This window comes from Narcine bancroftii, chromosome 11, assembly GCF_036971445.1.
Source record: "Narcine bancroftii isolate sNarBan1 chromosome 11, sNarBan1.hap1, whole genome shotgun sequence".
NCBI lineage: Eukaryota > Metazoa > Chordata > Chondrichthyes > Torpediniformes > Narcinidae > Narcine > Narcine bancroftii.
Genome location: NC_091479.1, coordinates 94567947 through 94588836, shown reverse-complemented (window position 1 = coordinate 94588836; position 20890 = coordinate 94567947). Strand labels below are relative to the sequence as shown.

The following is a 20890-nucleotide window of genomic DNA, read 5'->3' as shown; positions in this document are numbered from 1 at the left end:
GAAGCTGGAGGGACTCTGTGGGACCATGGAGGGAAACGTTGACTGAATGTTTTATCGGGACTCTCCCAGAAACTCTGACCATTTCTCTCCACGGATGTCGAGAGAGAAAAAAAACTTTTTTTTCCACTCAAGATTCCAGCATCTGCAGTTCCCGCGTAGCTCCATTTCATTATCCAGCCCTACATTTGGTTCTTTTATTCCTCCCCATTCCTTTGTGATCAGTTTTTTTCTTGCACTGAAAATTTGGGGTTGGATGAGAATCCTGGACAATAACATGTCTCCAGACAGGGTCCATTGTGTATTGTCTACTTTGTTTATACACTGTGTGTGGATAGAATTAAATAATTCTATGTATTAAGTTTGTACCATGCATGAGCTAACGTTGACCTAATTCACTATAAAACCCGACATGAATGCTTGCACATCATATCATGGATGCAAAATCGCATTTGCTGCATTGCTTGTCTATTGCCCTTCTGCTAAGGAATTACTTAACTAAAACATATATAGAATGATAAAAAGGTTGTAATCTGCAATACACAAATGAGCTGGAGAAACTCAGCAAGTCATACAGCATCTTCTTGTCATCTGTTTTGAAGCCAGGTTATCTGCTCTTTATTTAGACCAATGGTCTCAACCTTTTTCCTATCCAAAAATCACCTTAATGACTCCTTTCTCTCTAACAACCCCACGAGCCAGGTGGGAGATGGGATGGGGTGAGCTTGAGCCCCTTCGCAGATCACTGATGGCATGTGTGATTTGGTTGGAGAATTTTTGTCGCTTATTGCCATCAAATTTACCCTGGTTTTACACGTGCCCTTTCTTTTAAAAAAAAGGAATGATATTAGTAACACATGCCTCCACCAAACACCTACAACAACCCCACGGACCACCAATGGACTGTGGATACAGGTTCAGGAAGATCCCAAAATCTCCAACAAAACTTCAGTATCTATTAGATCTATTTATTGCACATGTTCAACCTCCTATTTATTTCCTGAAATACCTCTTGCTGCTGCCTTTCCTCTCTGAAGCACATGATCCCCATGTAATTACCATCTGTATCACATCCACATCTCCATTGATACATTCGTGCTGTATTGCGTCGCTGGTAGGTGTGCCTTACCTTTAAAGGCAACTCTTCAAACAGTGCTGCCTTATTAATACAAAATAGGGTCAGTGGTAAATGAAACCAGCTCACAACATGGGATGGCCCCATCAATGATCATTTTCATTTGGGCTCATCTCCCACACAAACTTGGCATTTTCAGTGGAAGCCTTGTAGAATTAAGGAATTTATTAAAAGGAAATATTGCTGCAGGCACAATATTAAAGATTCGGAATTGTTAGCGTTGAGGAATGCGCACATTTCATGCTTTTTCCTCCAATTATCAGTATAATGCCTTTAACATTAATCACCTTTTGCCACAAAGGATTCCGAGTACTAAACTTTCTAAGTTAAAAGTTGCTTCGACATTTTAGTGGGTATATAGCCTATGGAAGTCTTTGTGTTAGGAATGAGAATTAACATTATGTGTGAAGTTAATGGCCAAGGGATTATTCCCTGACACAACCTTTTTATGGTTGGAAAGATTTGTTCCTATTTAAATACTATGATCATGAGATGGGTCAAGTTGCTGAGTAAATTATATTTAATCACTGGAGTAGAGTAGATTGAGAAATATCCAAAATGTATTTATTACTAGAAATATTCTTCAGAAGCAATTGATGTTAACCTAAAATTAATAGAGTGGAGTCAGGTTATTTAATTTCCAATGACAACATCCTGTTGGATGTGTTTGTGGTGGAAAATGTGCTGACCGGCTGTATCGTGGTCTGGTATGGGGTGCACCCATCGCTCCCAAGTGAAAAAGGTCCACAAAAGGAGTGGACGCAGCCCAGGACATCACGGGTAACACCATCCCCACAATCCCGAACATCTACAGGAAACAGTGCCGCCAGAGAGCAGCAACAATCATCGAGGATTCACACCACCCAGCACAAGCTCTGTTCTAGCTGCTACCATTAGGAAAGAGATATAGGTGCTACAAGACTCCCACCACCTGGTTCAGGAACAGCTGCTACCCCTCCACCATCAGACTCACCAACAACAAACTTAACCAGGGACTTTTGATTTTTGTATTGCTGTCAATTTGCTTATATACCTCTGTACAACGAGTCAGGTTTTTTCTTTACACTATCAATAAGTGGCAATTCTACCTTATTGGCAGGAAAAAGAATCTCAGGGTTATATCTGATGTCACATATTCACTCCGACAATTAATCTGAGTTTGCCTTTGCATTGAAATACAGTGAGACAAGGCAATTGTCTTGATGAGACCGTATCTTCAAAACAGGACACAATCTTTTATTATGTGCTGTTCAGGAGCAGGCTTGCGTGTTTCGAAAGCTCTGTTGGGAAGCACATTACTTATCCAATCTATTGGCCACAAATGAAAAACTGGGTCCTTATTTTAACATCCGTTGGAACAAAGGCACAATGTGTTTAGGAACTGGCGGGGCTCAGCCACTCCTGGCTGTGCTCGACTTCAAGTCATTGTAGCAGATTTAGGCATTGGCCTTCCTCCAGAAAATCAGTGCCGTTCCATTCTGCTTTCCCATTAACTTCTATGTGCACCTTGTATGGCCTAAATAAAGGCCCATTGTTAAGTTTGCCTGCCAAAGTATACTCCCAAAGGGGAGGTGAAATTTGAAATGTTCCTCTCGAAAACAGGTTTTGTCTTTGAAATTTAGCAAAGTAGGACGCTTGGAGATGTAAGTTAATTCCAGAGAAAGGAGGAAAGTAGAGAGCTCTTGAAGCTCTTGATTTGAGCTACTTGGTAAAGAGTAATTTACGAGTCAAAAACTAGTCTTTCAGTCGTGTATCATCAGTGTAGGGACTGAAACAGAGTCAGGGCAGGAGAAGATCTCTCGAGTCCGTTCCACCGGCCCAGATCATCATGACCCAGCATTCAAATTCAGGCGTAAAACATGAAAGTCCGCAGATACCGTGGTTGAAGTTAAAAAAAAACACCATGCTGGAGAAACTCAGTGGGTCAAACAGTAGCAAAGATAAAGATACATAACCAAAGTTTCAGCCTTGAGTCCTTCATCAAAGCACGAACAAAATGTAGGCAGGCATTTTGTTTGCTCTGGCACCTTCTACATTTTGCTCATGCTTTGATGAAAGGCTCAAGCCTGAAACATTGGTTATGTATCTTGACCTTTGGTATAGATGTAAACTGTTTGACCTGCTGAGTTTCTCCGGAATTGTGTTTTTAATTCAAATTCAGGCACTCCGAGCCCCAAGGAAAAATTCCAACTCTTTTACCTATATATTTAGCTTGAAAGATTTTCTATGGTGGAGAATTCCCAAGGTTCGCCACTGTCTGGGAGAAGGAATTTCTCACCTCAGTCTTAAAGCAGTTTGTCCCTTACAATTTACTTTCAACAACCTTGGCATTCAATCACCAGGACACATCTCGAAAGCATCAAATAACTTTCCATTTACTTGAAGATGCTTGAAGTTTTTTTTTCTAGTTATTTCTGCCAAACATTGGTTGGAATAAAGAAATGGAGTCTGATAGTCTTTTTTTTTAAAAAAAAAGCATTAGAGATGGCAGGTAAGAGAATCTGGAGCAAAAACAAAAATCTGCTGGAGAGGTAAAACACGAGAGTCTTCAAACACCGTGATCAAAGTAAACACAGAATGTTGGAGACAGTCAGCAGGTCAAACAGTGCCCTTTATGTCTTCTTTTTTTTTCTTTGGCTTGGCTTCGCGGACGAAGATTTATGGAGGGGGTAAAAAGTCCACGTCAGCTGCAGACTCGTTTGTGGCTGACAAGTCCGATGCGGGACAGGCAGACACGATTGCAGCGGTTGCAGGGGAAAATTGGTTGGTTGGGGTTGGGTGTTGGGTTTTTCCTCCTTTGCCTTTTGTCAGTGAGGTAGGCTCTGCGGTCTTCTTCAAAGGAGGCTGCTGCCCGCCAAACTGTGAGGCGCCAAGATGCACGGTTTGAGGCGATATCAGCCCACTGGCGGTGGTCAATGTGGCAGGCACCAAGAGATTTCTTTAGGCAGTCCTTGTACCTTTTCTTTGGTGCACCTCTGTCACGGTGGCCAGTGGAGAGCTCGCCATATAACACGATCTTGGGAAGGCGATGGTCCTCCATTCTGGAGACGTGACCCATCCAGCGCAGCTGGATCTTCAGCAGCGTGGACTCGATGCCCTTTATGTAGCAAAGACACAACCAACCTTTTGGGCTTGAACCCTTCATCAAGGTATATGCTGAGTGACTGGGTGGGTCCATCAGCTTCAGTGGGTCCTGAAACTTTGACCATCCTTCCCACCCACCACCCCAAATTAACGCTAAATTCATCCAGACCAGTGGGTCTCAATCTTTTTCGTTCCACTCACATACCTCATTAAATATTCCCTATGCCACCTGTGCTCTGTCATTAATAAGGGATTGCTTAAGGCGGTTTGTGGGCGGAAAGAAAAAGTTTGAAAACCACTGTTTTAAATCGTCCCTAATTGACTCGTCATGTGCACAGTTTCATAACTCCAAAGGAAACGGGCCAAAGACAATTTTTTTCTCAAGCCACATATTTCAGTAACAATCAGAGCAGTGATTTTCAGCCTTCCCACTCACCTACCACCTTTAAGCAATCCCTTACTAATCACAGAGCACCGATGGAATAGGGATTAGTTAAAGTGGTAGGTGAGTGAAAAGAAAAAAAAGATTGAGAACCACCAATCCAGACAATTGTTCCTTTGCTCGGAATATACTTTAAAAAAAATCCATCTTTTCATCTCAAAGATACTTTGGTTAAATCTTACAGAAACACCCTTACCTACTCATTTGACTTATCCGAGAGCGATTGTTACCCACTACTCGCTGATACTATAAAAACTGATACACTCGGGTTTCTATCAATGAGTTCGATGCGGTTGGTTATTAGCGCCACCCAGTGGCCATATTCCCTGGTGCACTTGATGTCCAAAAGCCGCCCGACCAGACCCTCACCCCCAGACTTGTTCTCTAACGCTTTTTACCTCCTTTCCGCTGGTGAAACCCCATCCCAGTCCAATTGGGGGCATTTTAATTGCACGAGGATGAGGAACTTTGAAGTGTGGTGGAAGAACAATGTTATTAAAAGAAAAGCTGGCAAACGGGTGATTAAATGCAATTTGCAAATCCGTCTGCGAACTCCTCTCTCCGGCTTCTTTATCAACGTGGGGTTTCATCCAGCTCAACCGGCCCTTACCTGTCTGCACCGTGACGTTCGCCGCTGTGCCGTCAGTGAGGGAGTAAATGAGGAGCTGGTGGAGAGCGCCCGCTTTCAGGTCATTCAGTTCACACTGGTAGGAAAGGCCGGCGGACGGAGCCGGGTGGCAGGCGGCGACCCAGGACTGGTTCCATCGGTAGGACACACTGTAATTGCAGAGAGCCTCCGGGCTGTTCCACCGAAGACGAATCGCGTCCCCCCGCTGCCCGATCTCCGTCACGTTCACCGAGCATCTTTTCACCGCCAGGGACACGTCCTGCAAAAGAACACAAACCCGTCGATGCACCAACAGCTTCTCCAAACCAGGCAGCCAGAAACAAATAGAACATCGATAAATAAACGGATTGCAACCAGGGTTTACGTGGGGACATCGAGTCGTTTTTGGCGAGAGCGGGGAAGGGGAGTTGAAAGAGATTTCAACTTGTGCGGACTTTCGCACAAGTTTCAACAACACTGGGCGGGCAGCTTGACTGGAGCTCACCTTGACTAGACTGGATGCCATCCACAATAACATGAACTCCGTGGCATATCCCAGCATTGCGCCCACGGTTCTTATTGAGCGGTCCTCCCGGGCTCAGGAAAATAAGGTCTATTCACTGCAATAGTGGGAAATCCGAGAACGAAAATGTCTGTACCCCTCCGGCGTTCAGAGCCTCTCCAATTCAAAACTTCTGTAAATCCAGGCATGGGGTTGGGATCCAAGGTAAATCCAGGCTTGGGGTTGGGATCCAAGGTAAATCCAGGCTTGGGGTTGGGATCCAAGGTAAATCCAGGCTTGGGGTTGGGATCCAAGGTAAATCCAGGCTTGGGGTTGGGATCCAAGGTAAATCCAGGCTTGGGGTTGGGATCCAAGGTAAATCCAGGCTTGGGGTTGGGATCCAAGGTAAATCCAGGCTTGGGGTTGGGATCCAAGGTAAATCCAGGCTTGGGGTTGGGATCAACCTTTGATGGGAGAGAGGGGGGGGGGGGGAAATCCCAGTCTTTCTCCAAGCAAGGGAGTCCTGGCGGTTTTCTGGATTGCCCCTTGATCTAATCGTACAACCCACTGGAGTTATCCATGGACTTGGAGCAACGGGTGGGGGGAAGACTGGCGCTGAATCGTGGCGGCGAGCGGTTGCAGAGCTCGGGCGTGGAGAGTGCGCTCTTCATTGCCCACGCTGCCATTGTGACCCGATCATTCCACTCAACCGTCTCCATCCACTTCCTCAATCAAGAGTGAATTTCCTCGGCTCTTTCCAGAGTGTTAAGGCAGACCCAGAGTTGAAACCTGTGGCGGGCAGCCCCGGGCGGGGGGACGCGCACCAAGACAGGACTGGCTCGAGTCATTGGGTCGGTGAATCGGATTGTAAGGTTTCAAGGGCAGGCAAAGTAATCTCCCGTGGGTTGATTTCCCACCCCCCTTCCCTGCTCCCTTCTCTCAATTCACTCTCACTTTTTTTGGGGGGGGGTCTATTTATTTTCTTTCTTCCTTGCGCATCTACCGCCTTCCTTTCCCCTCCCCGCCCCGCCCCCTTTGCTCCCGGTTTCTATATCCTCGTCTGCGCCTCTTTCTCCTTTCCCGTTTCATCGGCCGGGGCCTCAACTTCTTCCGTCTGTGGGACCCGTACTTGTGCGCAGTCCCAGGGCTGACGCCCACCTCCCCGGGTCCCAGTCTCCTGCCCTGTGCCGCTCCGTTTGTTTCCCGAATCGCAGTGATTTAGTTTTCTCATTGCCTGTAGTCAATGGTGGAGAAACCCCGGCAGGTCAAACAGGTACCAAGCCGACTTTTGAGCCTTTCATCGAGGGATGGTGGAGGTCCCAACGTCGGTTCTGTTTGATCTGCTGAGGTTCTCCAGCATGGTGTATTAACTTCAAGCAAGAGTACTTGCTTATTGTCTGCCTCATTCCCCAGCCTCTCTCATTCCCCAGCCTCTCTCATTCCCTAGCCTCTCTCATTTCCCCCCCCCCCCCAGCCTCTCTCATTCCCCAGCCTCTCTCATTCCCCAGCCTCTCTCATTCCCCAGCCTCTCTCATTCCCCAGCCTCTCTCATTCCCCAGCCTCTCTCATTCCCCAGCCTCTCTCATTCCCCAGCCTCTCTCATTCCCCAGCCTCTCTCATTCCCCAGCCTCTCTCATTCCCCAGCCTCTCTCATTCCCCAGCCTCTCTCATTCCCCAGCCTCTCTCATTCCCCCCAGCCTCTCTCATTCCCCCCCAGCCTCTCTCATTCCCCCCCAGCCTCTCTCATTCCCCCCCAGCCTCTCTCATTCCCCCCCAGCCTCTCTCATTCCCCCCCAGCCTCTCTCATTCCCCCCCAGCCTCTCTCATTCCCCCCCAGCCTCTCTCATTCCCCCCCAGCCTCTCTCATTCCCCCCCAGCCTCTCTCATTCCCCCCCAGCCTCTCTCATTCCCCCCCAGCCTCTCTCATTCCCCCCCAGCCTCTCTCATTCCCCCCCAGCCTCTCTCATTCCCCCCCAGCCTCTCTCATTCCCCCCCAGCCTCTCTCATTCCCCCCCAGCCTCTCTCATTCCCCCCCAGCCTCTCTCATTCCCCCCCAGCCTCTCTCATTCCCCCCCAGCCTCTCTCATTCCCCCCCAGCCTCTCTCATTCCCCCCCAGCCTCTCTCATTCCCCCCCAGCCTCTCTCATTCCCCCCCAGCCTCTCTCATTCCCCCCCAGCCTCTCTCATTCCCCCCCAGCCTCTCTCATTCCCCCCCAGCCTCTCTCATTCCCCCCCAGCCTCTCTCATTCCCCCCCAGCCTCTCTCATTCCCCCCCAGCCTCTCTCATTCCCCCCCAGCCTCTCTCATTCCCCCCCAGCCTCTCTCATTCCCCCCCAGCCTCTCTCATTCCCCCCCAGCCTCTCTCATTCCCCCCCAGCCTCTCTCATTCCCCCCCAGCCTCTCTCATTCCCCCCCAGCCTCTCTCATTCCCCCCCAGCCTCTCTCATTCCCCCCCAGCCTCTCTCATTCCCCCCCAGCCTCTCTCATTCCCCCCCAGCCTCTCTCATTTCCCCCCCAGCCTCTCTCATTTCCCCCCCAGCCTCTCTCATTTCCCCCCCAGCCTCTCTCATTTCCCCCCCAGCCTCTCTCATTTCCCCCCCAGCCTCTCTCATTTCCCCCCCAGCCTCTCTCATTTCCCCCCCAGCCTCTCTCATTCCCCCCCCAGCCTCTCTCATTCCCCCCCCAGCCTCTCTCATTCCCCCCCCAGCCTCTCTCATTCCCCCCCCAGCCTCTCTCATTCCCCCCCCAGCCTCTCTCATTCCCCCCCCAGCCTCTCTCATTCCCCCCCCAGCCTCTCTCATTCCCCCCCAGCCTCTCTCATTCCCCCCCAGCCTCTCTCATTCCCCCCCAGCCTCTCTCATTCCCCCCCAGCCTCTCTCATTCCCCCCCCAGCCTCTCTCATTCCCCCCCCAGCCTCTCTCATTCCCCCCCCAGCCTCTCTCATTCCCCCCCAGCCTCTCTCATTCCCCCCCAGCCTCTCTCATTCCCCCCCAGCCTCTCTCATTCCCCCCCAGCCTCTCTCATTCCCCCCCAGCCTCTCTCATTCCCCCCCAGCCTCTCTCATTCCCCCCCAGCCTCTCTCATTCCCCCCCAGCCTCTCTCATTCCCCCCCAGCCTCTCTCATTCCCCCCCAGCCTCTCTCATTCCCCCCCCAGCCTCTCTCATTCCCCCCCCAGCCTCTCTCATTCCCCCCCCAGCCTCTCTCATTCCCCCCCCAGCCTCTCTCATTCCCCCCCCAGCCTCTCTCATTCCCCCCCCAGCCTCTCTCATTCCCCCCCCAGCCTCTCTCATTCCCCCCCCAGCCTCTCTCATTCCCCCCCCAGCCTCTCTCATTCCCCCCCAGCCTCTCTCATTCCCCCCCAGCCTCTCTCATTCCCCCCCCAGCCTCTCTCATTCCCCCCCCAGCCTCTCTCATTCCCCCCCAGCCTCTCTCATTCCCCCCCCAGCCTCTCTCATTCCCCCCCCAGCCTCTCTCATTCCCCCCCCGCCTCTCTCATTCCCCCCCCCGCCTCTCTCATTTCCCCCCCCAGCCTCTCTCATTTCCCCCCCAGCCTCTCTCATTTCCCCCCCCAGCCTCTCTCATTTCCCCCCCCAGCCTCTCTCATTTCCCCCCCCCAGCCTCTCTCATTTCCCCCCCCAGCCTCTCTCATTTCCCCCCCCCAGCCTCTCTCATTTCCCCCCCCAGCCTCTCTCATTCCCCCCCCCAGCCTCTCTCATTCCCCCCCCCAGCCTCTCTCATTCCCCCCCCCAGCCTCTCTCATTCCCCCCCCCAGCCTCTCTCATTCCCCCCCCCAGCCTCTCTCATTCCCCCCCCCAGCCTCTCTCATTCCCCCCCCCCAGCCTCTCTCATTCCCCCCCCCCCAGCCTCTCTCATTCCCCCCCCCCAGCCTCTCTCATTCCCCCCCCCCCAGCCTCTCTCATCGACCCCCCAGCCTCTCTCATCCCTGATCTGCCTGCTTGCTATGCAAAGTGGAAAATCAATTCAGTGGCCCTGAAATGCACAAGCCAAGTGCGGGCTAAACGATTTGCTTTTCGGAATATATATCAAGCCAAGCTTAATTTGGAAGGGGTACTTTTTATTTTATTCCGGTGGAATAGTCAGAGTACCGAACAGGAGAAGTTCCATGTTGAGTGGCAGGTCGATGGGGGATGTTGTTTAACTTTTGACAAAAGTAAATTGTTTGGATATTCTACAGAAATCACTTGTTCTCTGAGACAGGCGAACAATGGAGTGGCAGCTTCGGGCTGCGCTGAAAGAGGAAAGTGCGGATGTCAGGCTTTGGGAGGGCCAGGATGTGCTTTAATCGTCTGCGCAGCTTCGCCTACTACTTACCCCATTGGTTTCCTGCCATTTTTCCAACCTTGATTTGCGGGAGTTTTTTTTTATCAGGAGGAAAAAGCTTTGCAGAACTTTTGTCTCGCAAGAATCTGAACTTGCTCATAACCCGCCAAGTTATTTACAACCCCGGGCCAGACAGCCAAAGTCAAACAATAAGTTCACGTGGCACGCATTTTTATTTTGCCCATAAAGTCTCAATAGCACGACATAGGGCTGCAGCAGGCAGAGAGGAGGGAGGGGGGAGGGTAATAGCCATGCTCTCTCCAACAGTGGCTTGCTTTGAACTTCATCCAGTTGGAAAGTTCCACTCCTTGATCACCACCTCGCACCCACTGTTCTCCCTGCTACCACCAGAAAAGAGGTCCCAAGACTCCCACCACCAGGTTTCGGAACAGCTGCTACCCCTCCACCATCAGACTCCTCAACAGTAATCTCAATCACCACCAGGTTCAGGAACAGCTGCTACCCCTCAGACTTCTCAACAATAAACTCAACCAGGGACTCTTGAACTTTATTGGGCTATTTTCTCTCTTACTCAGTTGCACAGTGAGTTTGTTTACATTTCTTTATTGGCATGTGTGCAGTTTTTTTTTGCACACTACTAATAAGTTGTAATTAGGCCTTGCCCACAGGAAAAAGGAATCTCAGGGTTGTATGCGATGGTATCTATGCACTCTGACAATAAATCTGAAATTTGAGGTTAATTTCAGCTGGTTAGTCTATTCATGAGAAAATCCTGCCTCTCTTTTAACTGAGATTATTCACTTCTTGCTTTTGTCAGTGCATTATCCCATAAAACAAAACTGATATCCACTCAAACTAATTTGTCATTTGATCTGAATATTTAGGCTTGTTTGAAATCTCTATCATAATCTTGAAGGCTTCAGGAACAGACATTGACCATGTTCTCCAGGAATCATAGAATTACAACTTTTTGGGGCAGATATTGTGTGCCAAAGGATCTGTTCTTGTGTTGTACTATTCATGTTTTAACGTTAATTGTAACTTAATTACTTCCAAAGAATGCTTTTTTAATGGTTCACTGATCAATGTTTTGCTGCCAAAAGTTGCTGAGTGTCCTTTCAAGTGTGATCTCACATTTGAATGGTTCATTAATTAGTGTTATATACTCAAACGTATTCTACTAGAAGCTTAGACTTCATTATGTTGGATGTGGATGCATCAAAGCACCAGTTTCCACCCATTCCAGAACCTTGTTCCAAACCACGTCAGATACTTTTGCATTGCCGCCAACATTTGGTTGAGTTTAATTTGAAGACTATTTAATGTATTCTTAAAGATGAACACAATATCTGTTTCCCAAAATAAAATACAAGAGATACTAAAAATCAGAAATTGTCAGCATTGGTTAAAAACTTAGACAATTCTTCAAACTGCTTCACAAATTTCTGCCTCTTTGATTAAAAATCTAATACTTTATGTTTCACAGATTATTTATTTTGCACTTTATCAATCCATGTATGAGGAATTAATAGAAATCACCTCTTTAATTTTCATCAATGATTTTCATCATGCTTGATTGCCATCAAGGATGGCAGGATAAGGCTTCACCCCTTGATTTCAAATTAAAATTGTAATCTAACTAAAGTAAACGGTCAGAATGTAAATTACAAGGAAAGCTTTTAATGTTCCTACTGTTTGACCTTTGCTTCATTTGGATTATTTATATCCGAACACAAAGTCAATTTTTTTTCATCTACATAAATGGGAGATTTTATGCGCTGCTCTGGTGAGACACCGATTTTCTGTGGACATTTACATATGGTCTGAGAATATATAATTGACGTGAAACGTTAACTCTGTTTATATCTTCCCAGAAATGCTGCCTGAAATACTCAGTTTTATTTTGGTTCAGATTCCTAGAATTGGGTCAATTCTGTCTTTGGCTTGACAACTTGAGACTGATTTTGAAATTCTAAAGAAAAAAAAAGAACCACAAGGTTTTTGGATTGGTATAAAAAACCCAAGGGTTTAACCAATGTTCTTTATGGAAGGACCTTATCCAGTTCCACACCAATGTAGTTGATTCTTAATTTTCTCTGAAATAGCTTTGAAGGTTATTTATGAATAAGGGCTTGCGGCACATTCTAGGGGCAATGAAGGAAGGGTAACAAATCCCAGCCTTACACGATTGACTCACTTTCTGAGGATGGTAATGTATTTCCAGTCCAAATTACATTTGCGTCCATAGAAAACGACATCTCAAGCGTACAATATGGCACTGGCTTTGCAAAATTACTTGCAAGGGGAATGATCACAGATCCTTATAAATGACTGCCGTATCATTCAACATTTCTAGTATTCTGCTACTAAAGTGATCCCATTCCCGTGCAACAGTTGTGGCAAAAAAAAGACAAGTCAAGCTGAATAACAAAAACCCTTCTCACTTCCTTAGAACACTATTTTTCACATAATCAAAGGAGGTCACTTAGTCTTATACCCTCCAATTACTTTCTTAAGCTCTTAGTCCAATTATCTTTCCCAAAAGTCAGAATGCCAAATTGCTCAACATTTAGAGCCAGAGTATTCACAGTTGTTATGATTGTCTTTGACTGATTTCTAGACTGATTATTTAATACATATGTTAACTTGTCTCATTTGATACCAGTTATCCCTTTAAATTGGAGAGATACCATCTATTTCAGTGCACTGTTGAGAGAGTGCTGCCATATTACCGCTATCAAATGCTAGAAGAATCATGAAGGGAAAAAAGCTCCATTTGTCTGATCAGATGGATTCAAAAGATCATATGGCACTCTCTGAAGAACATGGAGTTCTTTCAGTCCCTTGGCCAGCATTCCAGCTCAGCCAAGTGCCAAAAGAGATCAATCAATCAGGCATTTTGTTTGTTATTTGTAGGTACTTTTTGAAAAAAAAACTTGCCTGCTGTATTTTCCTATGAAAGAAAATCAATCCAAAAGCAATTAATCAGCTTTCTCTGTGATTGGAATAATTTTCTTATCAGCTAATTATTTCTGGATTAAGATAACTTTCTGGTTGGAAGGAATAACTATTTTTTTTTCTTCATGTTGACAACTTTGGAATTTTTGTAACACTGAGGGTTACACTTAAAAAGGCTTTTAAATTATGCGTCAAAGTACAGTAAAACCCCTGGTATCTGGAATTCAAGCAACCAGCAAGCTTCAAGCAACTGCCAAAAATAAAACCCGAGGAAAATAAATTTTAAAAGAATAAACAATAGGTGGAAAAATAGGTAAGTTTAAAATTTTAAAACTAAATTTTCCCTGAAGTGACGCATCAAACTTTGGTGAAGATGGGAGCAAATACTCAGGCAGCAGAGAGCCTTAGTCATGCTTTGCTTGTAGCAGCTGTTTGAATAAAGTTGTGTGAACAACAATGGTGTCACCTAGGATGAAGAGCTGGTTGATGCTGCTTGCCACTGAGGAAATTCTCTTAAAGTGCCTCCTTATCCCTGCTTAGTAAGAGTTGGTCAGAGGCTTTATCTGTAAACTTAGGGAAGTGGGCGGGGTGGGGTGGTTTAATTTTCTATAATATTATTGTTCTTTTAGGTGGCTCCACGGAGGGGAGAAGAACCTGGAGATGCAGTGATGGCGAGAAGCTTTCAAAGAATGTGACTGAAAATAAAATAAAATGCTTTAAGGTTTATATATTCATGCAAATGAAGTACAGTATTTTTGTATTTTGACTTTTAAACTGTTTTTTCTCAATGCAGGTGTATTAGTTAGGTATTGTAAGATTAAGTCTCAAGCAACCAGAAAGTGCACTTCTCCGGCATTTACCAATCCCTGGATACCAGGGGATTTACTGTATTTAGAACGCAAAGTATGCATGTCATTGTTTGAAGGCCTCCCTTTGCTTCTTTCCCATGTATTTTAAATATATTGCTATTTATTGCTCTAATTTATTTGTTAATGGAGTCTTTGCTGAAGTACTTTGGAATGTTTCAGATATTGCTTTTTGCAAGAGAGATAAATATTTGCACTCACTTGTCGGCTGAACAAAGAGTCTTGTTTGCTTCTGTTTATATTATTTTATAATGCATAAGGCCACATCTGGAGGGTTACTTAAACATGGCATACTTTTCAGATATTCTATGGTAACTAGAAAGAATAATTTTCAGTTTTGTCATAAAATTAAGATGCAACATCTATTGCAGTGGAGTGGGTGTAATTCAATCAAATTATTGCAGAAGTGATTATGAACCAGGGAAAAAGGTTTTCAAGGTTCATGTGGATAATAGACCAAACACAGATAGACAATTTGGTCACCACAGGCGATTTAGGTGAGGGACATGTTTCAGAGCTGTAAAACTCTATGACTTTAATACTTTTATGTCAGCTGGACCATTCTGTTTTCATCTACCACTTTAGAAGCATTGTTTACATACATAGAAAAAAATAGAAAAGATCATACATGCCCCAACTTCGTTTCGTGTGGCTTTCTGCAGCTTGTGTTGACCTAGTCCGAAACATCGCCTATGTATCTTTTTCTTAGCTATATAAAGTACGCTGTTTGACCTGCTCAGTTTCTCCAGCATTGTGTTTTTACTTAATTTAATGTCAGCAACGGATTTTAGTTGCTCTGCGGGGTGGAATGCAGAATAAGCATCTGTCAACACAGAGGAAAAGAATGTATCACAGTTCCAAATGAATTAACAGTCAGGAATTAGTTGCTCAAGATTAAGGGTTTGATTAGATTTTTTTTAAAGATATGAACAATTAAAGCATCTATATCAAATTAATTAATTTGGCAAAATATAAAACATCTAACCCCCATTCCCTCAGATCAATTCTTCCATTGACCTCAAAATGATTGAGGTCAACGGGCAGATGCCCCATTGTAACTCCTGAGGAATTCATCAATTTGGTGTTTTTAATCACTTACAAAGCCCACTGCTTGGGTGCAGAAGCTTATTTTCGTGTAATTCCAAAAAATTTTTTCAGACATACAAAATGGAAGGAGGTCCTTTCAGCTCACGGGCTCATGCCGCCCAAATACACTCAATTGACCTACAGCTTAGTACACTTTGAATGGTAGGAGGAAACTGGAGCACCCAGAGGAAACTACGCAGACACGGGGAGAACGTACAAACTCTTAACAGACAGCGCCGGATTCTAACCCATGCCACTGGCGCTGCAACAGCGATGCACTAACCACTGTGCAAACTCTGCCAACTCTAGTGTAGGGGAACTGTTCAATGTTTTACCTTTGAGTGGATGTCAATTCATTACTTGTGAACAATATTGACATCCACTGTGATTCGAATGATGGAAAACAGCATTGTAAGATATATCGATAATCACCCTACAGGAAAAATAAGAATTGCTAAATCAATGTTGCTTTCTATAATCATATCACAAACATATCCTGGGCTGTCCTTGAGAGAGTTAATTAACAGGATTAAGTATACTTCCAAAGTGTCCTCCTTCTTTACATTCTTCATAGATAAATATTACTAAAATTTGTGAATATTAGATTGCTTTTGCATTGTCAGAACTCTGGAATGTTGATTATGAGTTGAACATCAATGAGATGAAGTTTATCTGCAGGAAAACTTCTGTAAATGGAGCCATCTTTTTTGGTTTAATGCTTTTCATTCTTGAGTGCAAATAAACTGGTTCTAGCAAAACACTTTTTTGGACCCTGAATCACAAATATTCCTGCAGATGAATAGAAGGCAATGCATTTGATAATTCCTATGGTTTTTAGTCAACAATGACGAGAGAAATTAAAGCAACAATACTATAATACTGAAAAATTTGATTTGCATATTGCAAAAGCATGTACAATTTTATAAATAGTTGTTTCTATGAATAAACATTTGATGTATTAAACTGTTTAGATCATGACTGTTTTTGCAGCTTTTGAAAGTAACCATTCTCAAGTGTTTTTGGTTAAAGATCAATGTTTAAGTGTGTTTGCTTCTGAATAAACAAATCTTATTTTGATCCTTTGCAAAACTTTCTAAACTAAGTAGTTGATAATCCAATCTCATGCATCAATATTTATTTTTCATTATTTGCCTGTTTTTTTTAATAATTGTATGATTTGGTGCCTATCTTGCCTGAATATTGATTATCATTCACACAAAAAACAAGAACAGAAGTAGGCCCCAGACCCCTCCACCTTGCCCTGAACTTCATGCCTCAACTCATCTCCATCAGTCAACTGTGGCCCTCACTTCCTTAAACTTTCAAATATTTATCTATCTCCAACTTAAATATTCTGGCCCCCACCAACCCTCAGGGGAAGAGATTCATTTTGATAATAAATTTCCACAAAACCCAGTTTTAAATGGCTTACATTGTCCCCTTATCCATGATCTTCCCACTCTTGAACACACCCCAAATTTACCGTCAAGCTCCCTTAGGATCTTATATCTTTCAATAAAGTGACCCCTCTTTCATCTAAACCAAGGATTATAGCTGTCTAGCCTCTCTTGATGGAACATCCCAGGAATTAGCTTGATGTATCTCTTCCTCCATTGTAATTTTTTTTTTTGGACAGTATTACACATATGGCCTCAACAACAACACCTTGTAAAACTGTTTTTTTTTTAAAAGCCCTCCTTATTTTTAAAATTGCACCTCTTCATAGTGAAGGCCAAATGTTGTTTGGTTTCTTAACTATTTGTTGGATCTTCCGGTTCTGAGTCACCATGAAGTTTCTGAAGTCCAATTCTATGTATTTTCCCTTCAAATTGAACAGAGATCCCAGAAGGCTTTTTAATTTTGATGACTGAATCTTTTACCTCTGAATATTTGCATTATTATGCCCTGTATTTTTAAAACTGGACATGATTTGATAAATATGAAAGATATGGACAGAGTAATAATATTTTTCCTTCTTGGAAAAAACTGACAAACTGGACTGGTTATGATCAACATTTTCTTTCACAATTAATAGATACTTATAATGTTTAAGAAAAGTAGATAATATTTTGAACAGTCACTTAAAACACTTTCATTTTCTTATATTGTATGCTTCATGTAAACAGCTCCTTATACAGGCAGCCACGTCAATGTCTTGTGTTGAAAGTATTAGTAAAATAAAATCTAGAAGTATATCCAGTGGATATTTAGAAATCTTAAATATTCCTGTTTTCATATTGTGTTTGTGATAAATTATGATTTTACTTTATGAGAGGAAATCTTATTACCAATGCTCTATTGACCAGAAACAAAGTTACCACAATCATTCTCCGCAGATTTAATATGTTTGCAAAATGCTTGATGGTATTGTGGAGATGCCATGCAGGTAAAGGCAACTCATATCCTGCTTATGTAATAGTCAGATTTGCACAGTTAGTTTACCTTGTTCTGTGAGCCCTCTGACAGGTTGAATCCAACAGTCACACAGCCATGCAAACCTCAATAGAGTTACAATGAAAAAAAATTGGAGCAAGCAGGGGTAGCATGTCCCTGTCGTGGAATTCATTCCAGAGCCCAATGGCTGTGGGAAAAAAAATTTCTTTAAGTTTTTTGGTGAGTGCTTTCACACCCTTGAACCTTCTTCCCCTGGGAAACAAAGTACGTTTAGTGTTCATGTTAAGGTTTGGGTCGTATTCACAGCTCATAATCTGACATCAATGTGGTCTGCTATTTTAAGTTATCAAACCTACTCCAGCACAGGGTATCAAACTGTGTCCAATGGTTCTCATGGTAAAGAAAAATGCAACCAAGACAAAGGCCAATCGAAATCTCAGAGGAAAAAAATGTTTACGTTGGAGGTTGAGTTTAAACACACATCTGCTTTACCTTTAAATTTGACATGACTTTTTTTAAAGCCACTTAAAATACTTTTCGCCTATAGTTTCTCCTGAAACATCCTTCCAACTAAGTTTGCATGGCCGTTTTGGGTATCTGACACCCATTAAGCCCGTGGAGTATGATGGGGCACCCTTTGTTCGGCATAGTTGGCACCTTTGCTTCTAATAAATGCAAAAGGTCTGACATGAATACACAAGCTGGTCACAATCAGCATGCATTTGGCAGAACTGATTTCCACCAGATTTTGTATCAAGAATACATGCTGAATGCTTAAGCCATTTGTTAAGTGACATCATATTTTGTTAGAGGAAAAGCAATGTGGAATGTGTCCGACTAAATCTCTTTATTGACCACAATTGAGGTGGGTTGCCCTTTCCGTTATTGGATCCTTCAGTTCCAACTCCAAGCAAGCTTAGATGAACACATCATCCAATTTTTGTTATACTATAACAATTTTTTTAAAAATTGCTTTACTGTTTGAAGAATGCTAGTCATCACTTGGTTACAACTGATTCTGCTTAACACTTACCTTCTCAGTTTGATTGTAAACATAAGTCATTGTAGAGTAAGGTTCCTCTGTTCTTGTAGATGAACTTGGAGATGAGATAGACATGGTCCGTAGTTGTTCAGTAACAGCTCCTGGACAAGATGCCATTTTACTTAGAAACCATTTTTGAAATTAAACATTATTTCATGAAAGAGCATTCAGGTTGCATCACAATTGAAAAGGTCAAGCTACAGCTATGAATAAGGATTCCTAAATGATACAAACTTTTGCTCATATTTAATATGGAACATTCGATATTGTGCCTGCAGAATATGTTCCCACCGAAAAAAAGGAAACCATTCCTATTTCGTAACCATCTATTTTTCTTTCATCCATGTGCCTATCTAAGAATCTCTTAAGTGCCCCTAATGTCACAGCCCCCACCACCATTCCTAGCAAGGAATTCTAGGCACCCATAAATCTCTTTGTAAAAATAACTTACCCTGATGTCTCCCCTAAACTTTCCCCCCTTCACTTTGTACAGATGTCCTCTGGTGTTTGCTATTCCTGCCCTGGGGACAAGGTGCTGGCTGTCCACCTTATTTATGCCTCTGAGAAACTTGTAGACCTCTTTTAAATCATCTGTTAAACCATTGCAGATTCTGACCCAATAAAAGCCACCTTATTACAGGAATGCATTACCTTGGCGGATATTCTGCTGTTTCTGGTTGACAAATATCATCAACAGAACTGACATTAAAAAAAACTTTTTTTCTCCTTCTGCTGAATATTTTCTGACACATTTCAACAGAAGGAGCAGGCAGAAATAATATAGGCTAAAATAGAATTGTTCGAAAGGATTCAACATAAAGGGTTTGCATGTATCATTGAAATAGTTAAGAGAGTTTTAAGTGCTAAAAATGGGACCTTTAGCATCATAAATATTAGAATACAAATGTATGAAGATAAGGTAGAATGTTTATAAAACATTCATTGTGGCATAACAGGAGGACAGCAGCAAGAAGAAAAATTTGTTTAAAAGGATTTAAACAGTTTATGGAAGGATGGGAAAGATTTATCAAGGCAACTAGTGGGAAGTTCATTAGTATAGAAAGTATAGAGGAGCATATGAAAGTGGTGGAAAAGGTACAGAATGATTTACTTAGATGGTTCTGGAGGAGAAGATTTCACATCCAAGGAACAAGTGAGCTTGTTTTCCTTGGAGATGTACATGTCACTGAGGGTCTTAGGTAGGGTATATAGAGTTTTTTTTTTACCTCCGTTAGAAGATGGTCCACAGCAGTTGGGTTTTGGGGTGGGGGAGGTAAATTAAAAGTTACAGGAATTATGAGGAATATCTTCTTTACATAGAGAACGGTAATGACCAGGGATTCACTGCTGTAAGACAAGTGGAACAGAATAAATCAGAGATTTCAATAAAGAATTGGAAAGAAACTTAGAGAATGGGTAAGGAAATGGGACTGAATGGATTGCTTTACAAGGAGCCAGTATGAATCTAATGGGCAGAACAATCTATTTCTGTGCCATGCTATTTCTATTACCATTCACAATATTTTGTTCCAGTGATATCATTAGGATAATTTTCACTGCAGATGCATCAGTACAAATGAAATGCCGAGATCAGTGGTTCTCTGTGATCAGTAAGGGATTGCTTAAGGTGGTATGTGGGTGGAAATAAAAATTTTGAAAACCACTGTTTGAAATCGTCCCTAATTGACTCGCTATGTGCATGGTTCCATCACTCCAAAGGAAATGGGCCAATGACAATTTTTCTCAAGCCAAATATTTCAGTAACAATTGGGTCTAGAGCAGTGATTCTCAACCTTCCCTTCCCACTCACATCCCACCTTAAGCAATCCCTTAGTAATCACAGAGCACTGATGACATAGGGATTACTTAAACTGGAAAGAAAAAGATTGGGAACCACTGGCCTAGATAAACTTTAATTTTTGATTTAAAATAAATTGGATCTGCAGCGCAGTAACAGACCCTTTTGGGCCAGAAATAAATCACAAAAATCTGTCCCATCATGGTTGAAGTAAAAGCACAAAATGCTGTTGGTCAAACATTGTCCTTTGTGTAGCAAAGTTAAAAATACATAACCGATGTTTCGGGCTTGAACCCTTTATCAAGTTATGGAAGAATGATGGCAGGTGTCAGAACATCCTTTTGTTCAGATGGTTCCAAAAAAAAACTTTAATGGATCAGCTAGGGCTTCACAACAATCCAAGTTTGATGGCCACCATTACTGTTAATAGCTTTTATTAAAAATACCAGGTAATGTCATTAAATTAATTGAATTTTAATTTCACTTCTGCTACAGTGAAACTTGATACCACGTCTCTGAGTAATTTGCCTAGCTTTCTATATTGCTGACCAATAACTTAATCTTTTTTCCAAGCAAAAGATTGATTTTTTTTTGCTCATTTAGTTGTTGGAAAATGGATGGTCAAAATTCTGACACTGGTCATAAAGCAACTGTCAGAACAAGGGAGCAGCCAATC

General features: G+C 43.4%; 1 protein-coding gene across 3 annotated transcripts in view; it reads right to left on the bottom strand.

Moving 5' to 3' along the window:
- Positions 1 to 20890, bottom strand: part of ptprb (protein tyrosine phosphatase receptor type b) — a 96484-nt gene that overhangs the window by 60635 nt on the left and 14959 nt on the right. For 2 of the 3 annotated variants that reach the window (XM_069904072.1, XM_069904073.1), the window contains exons 4-5: positions 18408 to 18517; positions 5269 to 5545 (exon numbers count right to left, since the gene is read on the bottom strand). In XM_069904072.1, the coding sequence (XP_069760173.1) occupies positions 5269 to 5545; positions 18408 to 18517 (387 nt within the window). Of the gene's footprint in view, positions 1 to 5268; positions 5546 to 5770; positions 6103 to 18407; positions 18518 to 20890 lie in introns of those variants that run through there. The other variant, XM_069904074.1, reaches the window with a different exon arrangement.